Raw genomic sequence first — 12,486 nt, 5'->3', positions numbered from 1 at the left:
AATTATGATCCCCAAAAGAACTTTCTCTTCATATAGCAGTAAACTATGACACATTTTTTTCTGACTTTCATAAGTAAACAAATCAATTACCTGGTTAAAGACTTTAGAACTACAAAGATAGTATACAAATGATACCTCTCAATATATGCAACTTAGTCTCTCACCAAAATAACAACTCTTCAAATAACTAAGCTGTAAAGGTAGAGACTATTTCAGACAATTTCTGCAATCAATCCAATGTCTTAATCCAGTTATATTTAATATAGTCAACATATCAACAGATAGTCTTTTAAAAAGTTCTTTAAGGAATTATCGTAACTTATTCACATGCCACCCAAAATATTAAATTCAATAACTGCTATTTGTCATATTCCTGAGCAACTCTTTCCTTACAATTTAAAGGAGAATATTTTCCTATTCTGGCAAAAGGGTTATTTCTCAATACATTTTAATCACTAAATGATCTCTTTTGTGTACTAATATCCCCATCTGCTGGAACAAAAGTTCCTTACTATTAAAAGTTCTTAATGACAAAAAGTTCGCAGTAGAGATTTTGCAACTACTTATAAAAACAATTTTAATGCTTAATTTCTACCTAAAAGTTTCGCTACCTCATAAGGCTTTAAAATCGTAAAGAGCTATATGTTCTTTTGTCAATATTATTCAAAAGAATTTGCTAAATTAAAAGATTTTGCCTGTTATTTTCCTCCTCTTTTCCTACCTTTCAGGTTCAAGATACAAAACAGTTGTCTAAACAAAACAACCATTTCCTTATAAGTTAGTTATCTTTCCAGATCATACTGCCATCAAACATATGCATATATACACATACAAATCCCTGTCTTAAAAATATATGTATATTTTCCTCAAATTTCTCCAGAGCATAGGGTAAAAGCTAATAGAACCAAAGAGTACAACAACAAAAGAACTTAGCCAATAAGTAACAACATCAAAAAATCAAAACCAAGATTTGGTAAAAATAAAAACTTAGTATACACAGAATTAGACCCAAAAATGAATGAAGAAAACTGTAATCAATTAAAACAATGGGTCACTGGCTGTACCTATAATTTGCAACATGTCTAAAATGGCTAAAAAAATTTTAAATATATTCAGTAGTTTTACTGTTATTAGTAGTTTTTTAGAAGGTGTTGTCTTTATATTGTAGAATAAAGCAAATAGGTAATTATGTCACTGTCAAGAACCACATTAGTCTGGTGTTGGCAGGGGGAAAAAGATATGACTATAACATTAATGTTAAAATTGAATTGAAAATACAAATATGAACTAATGAATTTTAAAACCAATATTGTCTAGCTCTGTCCATAGAAAATGTCCTGGAAGTAATCTCATCCCAACAGCAATGAACACATTTAGCACCGAAATTCAAGTCTCTAATACCATTCCCACTGAAAAGAATCTTGGAGAAATGGCCAAATCTAGCTGTGGGGTAGAGAAGGCATAAGACGAGCTAGGGGCATCTCACTGCCCCAGAAAGCAAGGAAGATTTCAAAAGATAGAGGAGCCAGTTTAATCATCACTGGCCAAAATCATGACAATTTGAACATCAAAATTAATTACAGTTGACTTAAATATACAAAGTCTATGAAATCCACGATCCCATAATGAAAAAAAAAATAAGAAAAAAAAAAAGACAAAAAATTCACTGGTCCCCATTTGGAGCACCTAGAAAACCAATACTTTACTTTGGTAACCAACTGATAATAAAAATAAGCATCTATCTGGCTTTCCCATTAGAAACTTACTTCAAATAGAAGTATAGTTCTTGATGGTGAGAGAAAGCTCTACCTTTCAAAGAATGTCAAATAATAACTAGAGAAAGAATGGTGGAATTAAAAAATCATCATGTTCCAAGTCCTAATGAAACTGATTCAGGCAAGGATAAGCAACTGGTTAAAACCATGGTGTGAATGGTAGGTGACGCAACCTAATGTATAGTGTCTGTTTAACTTCTGGTACCAGCAGAAAAAAAAGTTTACAGTAGAAGTATCCACCTACTACCATTCTAATCCAGGTATCAATCTTAGCTTTACTAATGGTGAAACCAGTTACTGTACCTCCCAATATGATACTACATAAAACACACAGCAGCACCTATGACCGATGTACTCTAGCCAGAGATGCTATACTTGGACCTATTTTATTTTTAGATCTAACTTCCAATGTACTAGATACAAAGGGTATAAAAGAACAAGCCCAAGGAAGTCAAACCAGTGTCATAATAAAAGAGATGGTTCTAGATTTAAAAAAAACTTAAAGTCGTAACAACCAGATTCAATGAATGAATGATACTGAGTAAGATTCTGGTTTGTACAATCCAGCTATAAAGAATATTTGAGAGACAACTACAGAAATCTAATATGGATTGGTTATTATGTGTAGGAGTAACCCACCTTGTTCAGTGCGATGTCACAATGTAGGAAAAGTATTAATTTTTAAAGAGATACACGCATATTTAGGGATGGAATATCAAGATATCTCTAATGTACTTAAACAAAAATAAATATAATTAAATAAAAGTAAAATAGACAATGACTGCAGTAAAGTTCTCAGAAACTGCATTGTACATGGTAAACCATTTAGATTTAACAGATCAGTGAGATTGGGACAAAATTTTCTCCAAGTCAAACTAATTCAAGAATTGCTAAGATTCTCCCAAACCAAGATTTTCTTCAATTCTCTTTATGAAAGCTCAATTCTAAGTAAACAAAAATTGGGGTGACAGCAAAACAAATGAGCCCTCACATGTTCTAATACTTCAGGATGAGTACACTAACTTGTAAGTAAAGAAAAGAAAAATCTGTTTGTTACTAGTTAAAACACGCTAAAAAAAAACCTCTAAATAGTCTGAAACACAGAAAGCTCAAAATATAAATTTATTAATACTGTTTTGAGAAAAATATAACTACTCACAAAAATTTTCCTAAGGGTAACCACATACAATAGCTTAACTCTTCACACTGCATCAAACGTGTACTTCCTTAAAATCCATGTATCCTATGCACTCTTGTCAGTTTACCCATATAGAGGTTCATTATGATAACCTTTAATGATTCCCTACAACCCTCAGAATAAAATTCAAACTCTATATTCTGGCCTTCAAGGCCTACCACAATCTAGCCCTAACATGGTTTCTCTCCAGTTTTCTCTTAATTCCCACTACTCTACATGCATTTGCCATTCCAAGCAACTTAATCTGTATGATTTCCTGAACAAGTCTTGCACTCTTCCCTCACCACGGTGTTGGCAATGCTGTACTTTGCCTTCCCTTGGAACGTCCTCCACTTTCCCATTCACCTCACTAAATCCTACCAACTATCAATACCAACTCAGGATCCACTTCTCAAAAAAAAAAAAACCCTTACTAGATACACTTCAGCTCAAAGTGACTTTTCTTCTGAACTACCAGAGTGCTAGAAGTGAGTGAGTCTCGTGTACATAAAAACCAGCAACAGCCACATGGATAAATTACTTTCTCCCTTTTTCATTTCTCACTATCTATAAGCTGCTTTGTTTATATGATTGTTCATTCTATCATAAACAACCTGAAAATGTTGACAGAAATTAAATGATGCTGCTACTTTATAGTATGAGCTCTTTTGCATATAATACCCATCATTCTCAGAATACATGGATTTGAAGTTGGCAGGGCAGTTGGTAATTCCACTTGCAGATGAAGAAGCTGAGGTTCAGAAAGGTTAGAGATCTTGTCCAAGATCACCAAACTAATTAGTTAACTGCAGAGTCATGATTAGATCCCAGCTCTATAGTCAAAAGAACTCTTACCACTTCACCACATGGTCTCATTAGCATATGCAGACACACTCATTCTCATCTTTACACTGGCTCATGCATGTGCATGCACATATATGCAGAGTTAACACTTGAATACCTGTCATGACAACAGAGATATCACCCAAGCATGGTGGTAGCAGCAACAATAAAAAATTAGATATACAATTTCAGAGTAATTTTTATTTGTCCTGGGTTTGAAAATTATATTTTTTCTTAAAAAAAAATTATTCACCTGCCATGTAACAACTGCATCAGAGAGATATAGCAAAGAACTGTGGCTTATATTTAATTCCTTTGAATATACTTGAAATGTGCAATCATACTCCAGATGCTGGCATCAGGAATGCACTGTAGTAGTTACCTAGTGAGGCACCATTTCCACCAATTCGTAATCATCTACCTCTGGCTGTCACTCTGGCTGTCACTCTTTGGCTGTCTACCTGATAAATCATTGGGCTATTCACCCCATGCTCATCTAAAACTGATACATGCATACATTTCTGACTTCAATGACTTAAGCAATATTACAATTTTATATTAAATCTTCCAATCAGAAATGTTTCCTCTTGAGGACTTAGTAAAAAATAATGATAGTAATAGTAACAGCAACAAGACTATTAAATACACACCAGATTTATTTGTGCCACATCATTTAAAGAACTGAGGCACTATCCTTTGGTTACCAAGAAATTTAAGTGAATGAGTTGAAATCCTCTAAACACGTCTGTACTTTCTCGCTTTTAGCTTCTTAATTTTCACAAAATTTTTATCATTAAAAGACACCTCTCAACTCTAAGGTCCCCTGCAGCTCTGAAACAATCCTCTGATACAATTTTAATTTTCCCTACCAATGCAAGACATCCACATCCCAAGAAGAAATATTCTTTTCTTCTCATTTTTCTTATACATTTTTTCAAATACTGTCTGTAAGACAATTTCAAGACGCCCCCCAGAAAATTATGACATTGAGAGTTTATGAAAAAAACCTTCAAATTTAAAAATTGCAAGATTTTCTATGCATTTTCCAAGTTGTACTCCTAAAATGTAACGAATATGTATCATATATTTTTTGCTGTTTAGTTTTTTCTAAGTATTTCAAACAAAATTAGCTTTAAAGCCAAGGGCTCCCCAATAATTTGCTACTGACCAGGTGATCATGCTCTGTCTTTATAATGAACTGTCCTGCACTAAAGCAAAAGCAGGGTGCTTATTTCAGACCTGCTACTTTTTCAATCCTGGGACCAACTAGACATTTAATTATTTAGAAAACCATTTTCATCTGGAACTTCACCAGTATCCACTCTCAAAGATTCCAAGGCCAACTCACATGTACTGACTATCTCACTTTACAGACACAAATGCCTACACACACCCCCACACCCACTCACATGCCCTTTCCTTATTTTGTGGCAGTAACATAGAACCACTTTATGGATTTAACTGCACTTTGATGTTTTTTCTAACACTGGAAAATCTTTGAAAAGGATCCATGACAACCCAACCTGACAAATTCTGCTTACCATAAATAATGTGATAGAAATGTTACAGTGAATTGATTCATTTCACCAGCCTCAAAATTTAGTTCGATAAAACACATAGGTTAGAATCAATAATACACAAAGCAAAATTATGATAATAAACAAATTTTTTTTACTTTGTTAGGACTGCTGGGTTTTCAAAGAAGAGTTTTTGCTTCAAGAAATTGAAGAAATGACAAAAAATTAAGTATAGTCATTTGCTTGCTAATTAAAGGAATTCTGGATAAATCACTTACCTTCTGCGATCTATTTTTTTAAAAATTCATCACAGATTTTCAAATATTGTTACTGCAGAGTAATAGATTCCTTTTAGAAATAGAAGAATTAGGTTTCAGTTAACTGAAAATTTCAATGTATCAGTCTTCTAAGTAACGGCACTGTTTCAAATTAGCTTAAAGATACATCTGTGTTTAAAAATTGCTATGTGTGTTAAATGACAATCTGCCACATACGATTATATTCAGCTTTCTTCTTAACTAAAACATTCAGATAGTCCTTGTTTATTCTGAACACACCAAAGCAGCACTTAGGGACAAGGAATCTTTCCTATAATACTTTACATAGAGTACAAGACCTATATATGTTGACTTTCATAGGTAACTGGGGAAAAAGTTTACCTATACAATTCCAAAAGGGCCAAAACTTTCAAGAGCTGAGGTGAGTACTGGTAGATTTTCTCTGCTTATGGATTGATATACTTTGGTATAAGGACTGGCTAGAAATTATACTGCTTAAGTAAAACAGTTTTATCTTTCTAATTCTCATTCGTACCAATCACATTAAAGTAAAATTAAGATTAAGCACCTGGAGGGCAAGTACTACAAATAATATTTCTTAAAATGTCATTTTTAAGAAAAAAATACACATATCTTTTTCTATAAGTGTCTAAAACTATCACAATTATACAATTGCTTAATTTTTTTAAAGGTTTGAGACAATGTTTATGTCACCTCTATATTTCATTTAAAAAATTCATGTGCACATCTCCTATTTTAGAGAAACTAGAAATCAAATCAAGATATAGTTAAACAAACATCTGAGAGTGTATATATGCCAGGCTCTGAGGTGGGGGGCATCTTCAAGGAACAAATTCTAACAAGGTAGACAAACACAAAACAGATAATAACATTACAATGTTAACTATGATCATAACTACACAGAAAGCAGTATCTAACACAGACTGGGGAGTTACTTATGAACAAATTTCTTAACAGTCACACTAACATACCTAACTGTTTTTTGCTTTTCTATTAAGTGAAAATAAAACTGTAAAAATCTCACTTGGACATCAAATAATTTAGCTATTTTGGGCCCGAAAACTGAAATGCTAATTTTTGTAAGTGGTGTAAGTATTCCCTAAAATTTTTCATTAAGGGGAAAAAAAATACATTATTGCACTTAAAATTAACACTGAACTGTCTTAATGTCAAAGCACGGGTTGGAGAAATAATAAAGTGCTGTCAATCAGCTAAATAAAAAACTGGTATATAACTCTAATTCTGACCTGCTAACATGGGCCCACTACCTACCTTCCATCCTTTAGCCTTAAAATAGATCTTTGAATATTTTCATAACAATTGACATATGAATAGCAGAAAGTTGCTCAGTGGGCTGTCTTTAATTTATCAACAAATAAAGCCCACCAATGTCACAGCATTTTTCATCTCCAACAGAGAAGAGCAAGTTTTGCTTACAATGGCACCATCAAACAAATATATTAGCTACAGTGAATTTCTCAAGTAAATTAAAGTGTAGTTCCAGTAAGTTTATAAAAAGCTGTCCCTAATATCACACTAGTATAATTAATTCCCTTAATACCAAAACAAAACAAAAAAAGAAAAGTCTTTACATGTGTAAGTACACTGGTCTCAAAAAAGGAGCATCTGAATTATGCTTCAGTGAAGGCCAGGTAAAAGGGAGGGGATTATTACTTCACTTTGGAAAAATGACTAATTTTAATCAGCTCCAGCACAGTAACAGTGACTAGTAAGGCAATAACAACAGAAATATAAAGTGCACAAAGCATTTAAGAAGTCAAATTACCTTGTTTTAAGTTGATATTCTCAAAGTCATTTAAGAAAAGGTGTCCATACCAAATACGGTATGGACACAGCAAATGTAATTAGCAAAGAGACCTACTTTATTAACGTTGTTATATACTTGAGAATACAACTTTTATTATAAAACATGTAAACTAGGGAAAGTTTACAAAGGAATCATCACCTTCCACCTACAGGGGAGTTAAGGTTTAGAAGTAGAGAATGACTGCTAAATAAGTAATCCACAAATGATCATTTCCATTATACGACACAAATGATCACTTCCATTATTGCCATATATAGCTGGTGACACCTCCTGGATGAGTTAAAAAGGTAATGGAAAGAACTGATTATAAATATCAGCTTCCTTCTTATTATAACTAATTCAAAGAGCTTGTGTACAAAAGCAAAATCTTAGCTCCTAAAGAACAAATTCATTATTTCACCTTATGTAAAATCTGTCTGTCACAGATACTGATTACTGTCAATGACTGCTTCGTCACACAAATAGAAAACATAAAATTGTAAGAAACCTACATAGCAAAAGTCCCCTCATTACCAACAGGCATATAATTTTTTAGCCAAAGCTTTTGTAAATGAGCAAAGTTTCTCAAAAAAAAAAAAAAAAATTAAATGTCGGAGAACTGAAGGTATGATACATTCAATGAATGCATAATAAATAGCAATAAACATTAACATGGAAAAATGTTGACCAGTAAAGCAAGTTTTATCTTAAAATATTTTTCCTCATATTCTTATGTGAGAGGCAGCAGGCAAGGTGAGAAACTAAGTTGAGGTCAAAACAAAATTTACTATAAAAACAAACAAAAAGCCATCAGAAAATGGAAATGTATTTTTCAAATCAGTAATGCAGTATCTAATCTGCTCACTTTTTCTGAGCCACACACTAATTTTTGTGATATCAATAATGAAAAGACTTAGACTGTCCTTCCTCACAAACTGTATGTTTTCATTCTTGTATCAGCAGCTTTAACACAGCCCCCCCACAAAACAAAAACACAAAATCTGACTTTAAAATACCTAGTTTTCTACCTCTCCCTCATTTGGGATTTTTAAGTCAAATTAATTTTATTCTTCACCTTCTCAATTCAAAATTTTATAAAAGCATAATTTGCACTCAACTATTGTTAGTAAGTTTCATTTTCATGACAAAGAAAAGTCTTTGTTTAAAAAAAATCTTTGTGTTCTAGCTGCTCTTTCCCAAAGATGGTCTCAGGGTTCACTTGAAAACTTCTTTCAGAAGACAGAGCAGTTTAAGACCTAGGTTTTATCTGTAATCCTATAATCATCTCTATCTTCAATAAAAGATTCCAAAGTGAAGTTACGTCCTTTATGACTGGCCCAACCTAGAATGTATTCACAACTTTAAAAAGCAACCATGTTCAAGATACTTAGAAGGAAAGAATGACAACCCCCCCACCTCCCCAACCGTGCCCAAACAAAAACAGACAGTAAAACAAAAAGATTGTCCATAGTCAAGATCTAGACTAAAGGTTAACTTGGTAAGCAATTAAAATGCTCATTCTAAAGCATTCAAAGTTTTAATCAACCAGGAAAACCCCTCATACTTAATTACCAAATTTATAACTAGTCAAAATTTCTCAAACTGAGAAATTTGTAAAGGTTATTTGAAAAATATTTTAAAATAAAACTGTTGAAGTCTCATTCAAAATTTCTAAATATCAGAAAACACATCTACTCTAAGTACAACATGCTAACTTCATTAAACTAATCATGGAAAAAAAATTTACAGTTTTTCAGCTTAAGCATCACGGGCAAAGGAATATGTAATTCCTGATCACAAACAGAAGTCATGATTAATTTGTTTCGGACCATGACAGGCCACAAAGGGGTAACGCCGACTAGCCAAATTTCACAATTAAATCATCCAGCAAGAAAAAAAATGTGATGCACTTCAGAAACCAATATTTTTCTTAAGTCAAATTAAGTTTATAATAAGGCTAACAATTACAGGAAGCAGCCTGATCCACACTAAGGAATAGTCCTTTTTCCTGCATGTTTGTACTGGTCTGATAAAAAACAAACTTCCATGTCATTATGCTGCCCATTTTTAAACCATTAGCTACCATACAGAAGCAATCTTTATGCTAGGGAGTTGAAAACGCTAAAACTGAAGATATACTAAGATGAAAAACGGAGTAAACCAAATTAAAAGGGGAAACAAACCTTATTTAGACGGTATCATTCTAAACTATGGGTCTCCTACATTTAAAACTCAAATGGTTACCATTTCCAACCAGAGAGAAATAAACCTTTGTTAGAAATAATGATGTAATTGAAATTTCTAGATTTGAAAGACTGAAAATTATTAAAGCCAAAAGTTAGAAACTTAACAAGGAATCACTCTAAATTTAAAGATTTTAGGTTAACATAAAAGCACAAGTGAGAAGCCTTTTATTACTAATCACGAAACTCAGATTATTTAGGTGTTTTAAAAGTACACATAAGGTGAAGGTATTTCCAAATTTTTTATATTCTCCTACACTCTTTGACTGAATTCAGTATTTTAAGAATGCAATCTAATTTCAATTTAATTAATCCTAAATATTGTCCGGGCCTATTTCCATCTTAATGTCTGTAAGGGATTCCTTCTAAACAAACGCATTTTAAGGAAAAAAAAAAAAAAAACTTTCACCAGAAACTGTTACTAACGCTACTAAAACTTTAACCAAAATACGACAAGGAGAAAATAACAGCACATTATTTTTTAAATGGGATAAAGTGCCAATATTTTTAAAGGAAATGTTTTCAGTGTTCGCAAACACTTTTACAGACACACATGACAAATGAAATGATCTATAATTTAAGTTTCAACTAAATTTAATATAGGTCAGATTACTGAGTATATTACACATTTCATTCCAAACATTTCCATGGTTAAAAATAACAATAACTGGCGCCCCTTAGCGCCCATGGTTGGAAATACTCAGTTTAAGAGTTCCAGCAATTTTTTTTTGACATTCCAGAAAGTTTTCTGCCTCCACGATCTTTCAAATGCCAACACAAATAAGAAAAGCAGAAACCCTTAAAGGGACAGCTCAAGTTTTCTCTGGAGCAACTTGCAATTAACAGATTTTTTGTTCCAATAGCGGAAAATGTCCACTTTAATATGTGTTACTGCATTATGCTTAACATATGTAAGCAAACCGACGAGAAAGCAGTAATAACTAACAGTTTTTTACTTTAAAATTGTTTCTGTAACTTTCAAGATAACAAAAGCTCCTGTGATTTTTCTTTAGCCATCTTTTTATCATGGAGATATTTCCGGTCTTTTGTTCTTTAGTGACATTCCAACTCCCTAAGCTTCAGACTCCTTTTCCCCAGCTCTATTTTTAAAATCTCGAAATTCTTGTGAAAAATCTAAAATCCATCATTCATCTCTTCAACCTACAGTTTTCAATTTCCTTCAAACAGTCCTCTGGTGATACCTTTAAACAGAGTAAAGAAACTCCTTGCAACTCGATTTTAAAAATAGACGTTTCTGTTGGTCATTTTGTTCTCTAGGCGTCCACAGAAACCCACAGCTACTAGAAATTAATACTCCAGGTTATTGCTACAAGAACTTCTTAAAGAAATTCCAGAGTTGGTCAACATTAATCTCCTTGTCATTCTTCGCTCCCCACAGCGCTTCACCAACGAAGCTTTTTGCAAACTTTTGCTCAATTTTATTTCGCCCTCTGAAACGTCTCGATTCCCTTTGCTACAAGCTAAGGCGGCTGCCTCCTGGGAGCAAACCCTCCGCCCAAGTTCTTTCAAACTCGGGATTACGTTTAGATCTGTCATCGCGGTATTTCGTACGCCACCCCCCCCCCACACACACACACAAAAAGTGAAGTTAAACTCCTAACAGTTCTCGCTTCCCCAAACAAAAGGACAAAAAGTGCTTTTCGCTGTCATTTTGTCGTCACCTTCGGCTACATCAGCATTACTTTCGATCTCCTACGGAATTTCTTTCAATTAACAAGCCCCACGCTGACTTCAACTTGAGCATTCACAAGCTACACAAACTCCAAAACACAAAAACCCCACTAAATGCTTTTGTTTGGGAATCCCACAAAGTCTTCATGGGAGGAGGGCTCCCAAATGGAGAGGCTTCGCAGATCCGCGCTGAGAGCGGGCTCGGAGGCCGCGCGGGGGCTGGGGACACGCGTGTCCTCTAGGCCGGCGGCGCGGCACGGGCCCTGCTCTCAGGGAGGGCTCGGGGAGGACCACCAAGCCTGACCGGCCCCTCTCGATTTTCGGAAACGTAACCGTGAAAATTAGCGGGGCCGGAGGGCTTGCCCTGAAGCCTTCCCCAGCGCACAAACTTGGGCTCCAGCGGCGCGGGGTCCCAGCCGAGCGGGCAGGGGGCGTCCGGCCCCTGTGGGTCGGCCCCGGCCCACCCGCCGCGAGCCGGGCCCCGCGCCTCCTTTGTGCGCCCTCCTCCCGGCCTCCCCGTCCCCCCGGGCGCGCGGTCCCGCCCGGCCGTGACCTTCCCGCCCTCCCCACCATCCCAAGCGGGGAAAGGGGGCCGCCCCCGGCGGGGTTCGGGGGCTGGGGCCCGAGAGCGGGCTCACCTTCGTCCAGCAGCCGCTCGAGGTGGTTGAAGATCCCGCAGAAGTTCGGCAGGCTGCTCATGAGCTTCTTGTCGTTCATCAGCTGCATCAGGTAATCTGGGGTGGGCTTCGGCTTCTCCTTCGTTTCCATTTCCCCGACCATATTCCAGGCTCCGCAGCTCACTCCGCCCGCCGCCGCCGCCGGAGAGGAGGGAGGGGCGGGGGCGAGCCCCGGCCGCCGGCCGCTCGGGACTCGGCGTCCCACTCCGCGACGGCTCCCGCTCCGGCTCCCGCGCCGAGCCCCGGGGCGGCCGGCACCGCGCGCTCGCCCGCCCCCCGCAGGCACTTTCCGCCCGGGCCCGACGCGCTCCCGGCGCCGCCGCTCCTCGGCCGCCGGCTCGGCGCGTCCCTCACGAGGCCGGCGGGCGGGAGGCGGGTCTCGGCGGGCCGAGTGCGGGCGCGGGCCGCTGGCGCCGGACGAGGAGGAGCCGGGGCCGCCGCTCGTTCAGATGGTCG

At 36.6% G+C, this 12,486-nt stretch overlaps 1 protein-coding gene across 1 annotated transcript in view; it reads right to left on the bottom strand.

Moving 5' to 3' along the window:
* The window catches only part of QKI (QKI, KH domain containing, RNA binding), a 178,109-nt gene extending 165,861 nt beyond the window's left edge, over positions 1 to 12,248 (bottom strand). Inside the window, exon 1 of the mRNA XM_012646792.1 lies at positions 11,992 to 12,248. Coding sequence (XP_012502246.1) covers positions 11,992 to 12,133 — 142 coding nt within the window. The 5' untranslated portion in view covers positions 12,134 to 12,248. The remainder of the gene's footprint in view (positions 1 to 11,991) is intronic.
* Positions 12,249 to 12,486: the final 238 nt, after the last annotated feature.

Source organism: Propithecus coquereli, unplaced genomic scaffold, assembly GCF_000956105.1.
Source record: "Propithecus coquereli isolate 6110/MARCELLA unplaced genomic scaffold, Pcoq_1.0 Scaffold25, whole genome shotgun sequence".
NCBI lineage: Eukaryota > Metazoa > Chordata > Mammalia > Primates > Indriidae > Propithecus > Propithecus coquereli.
Note: the sequence above shows the minus strand (reverse complement) of the source record. Positions and strands in the feature narration are given on the sequence as shown.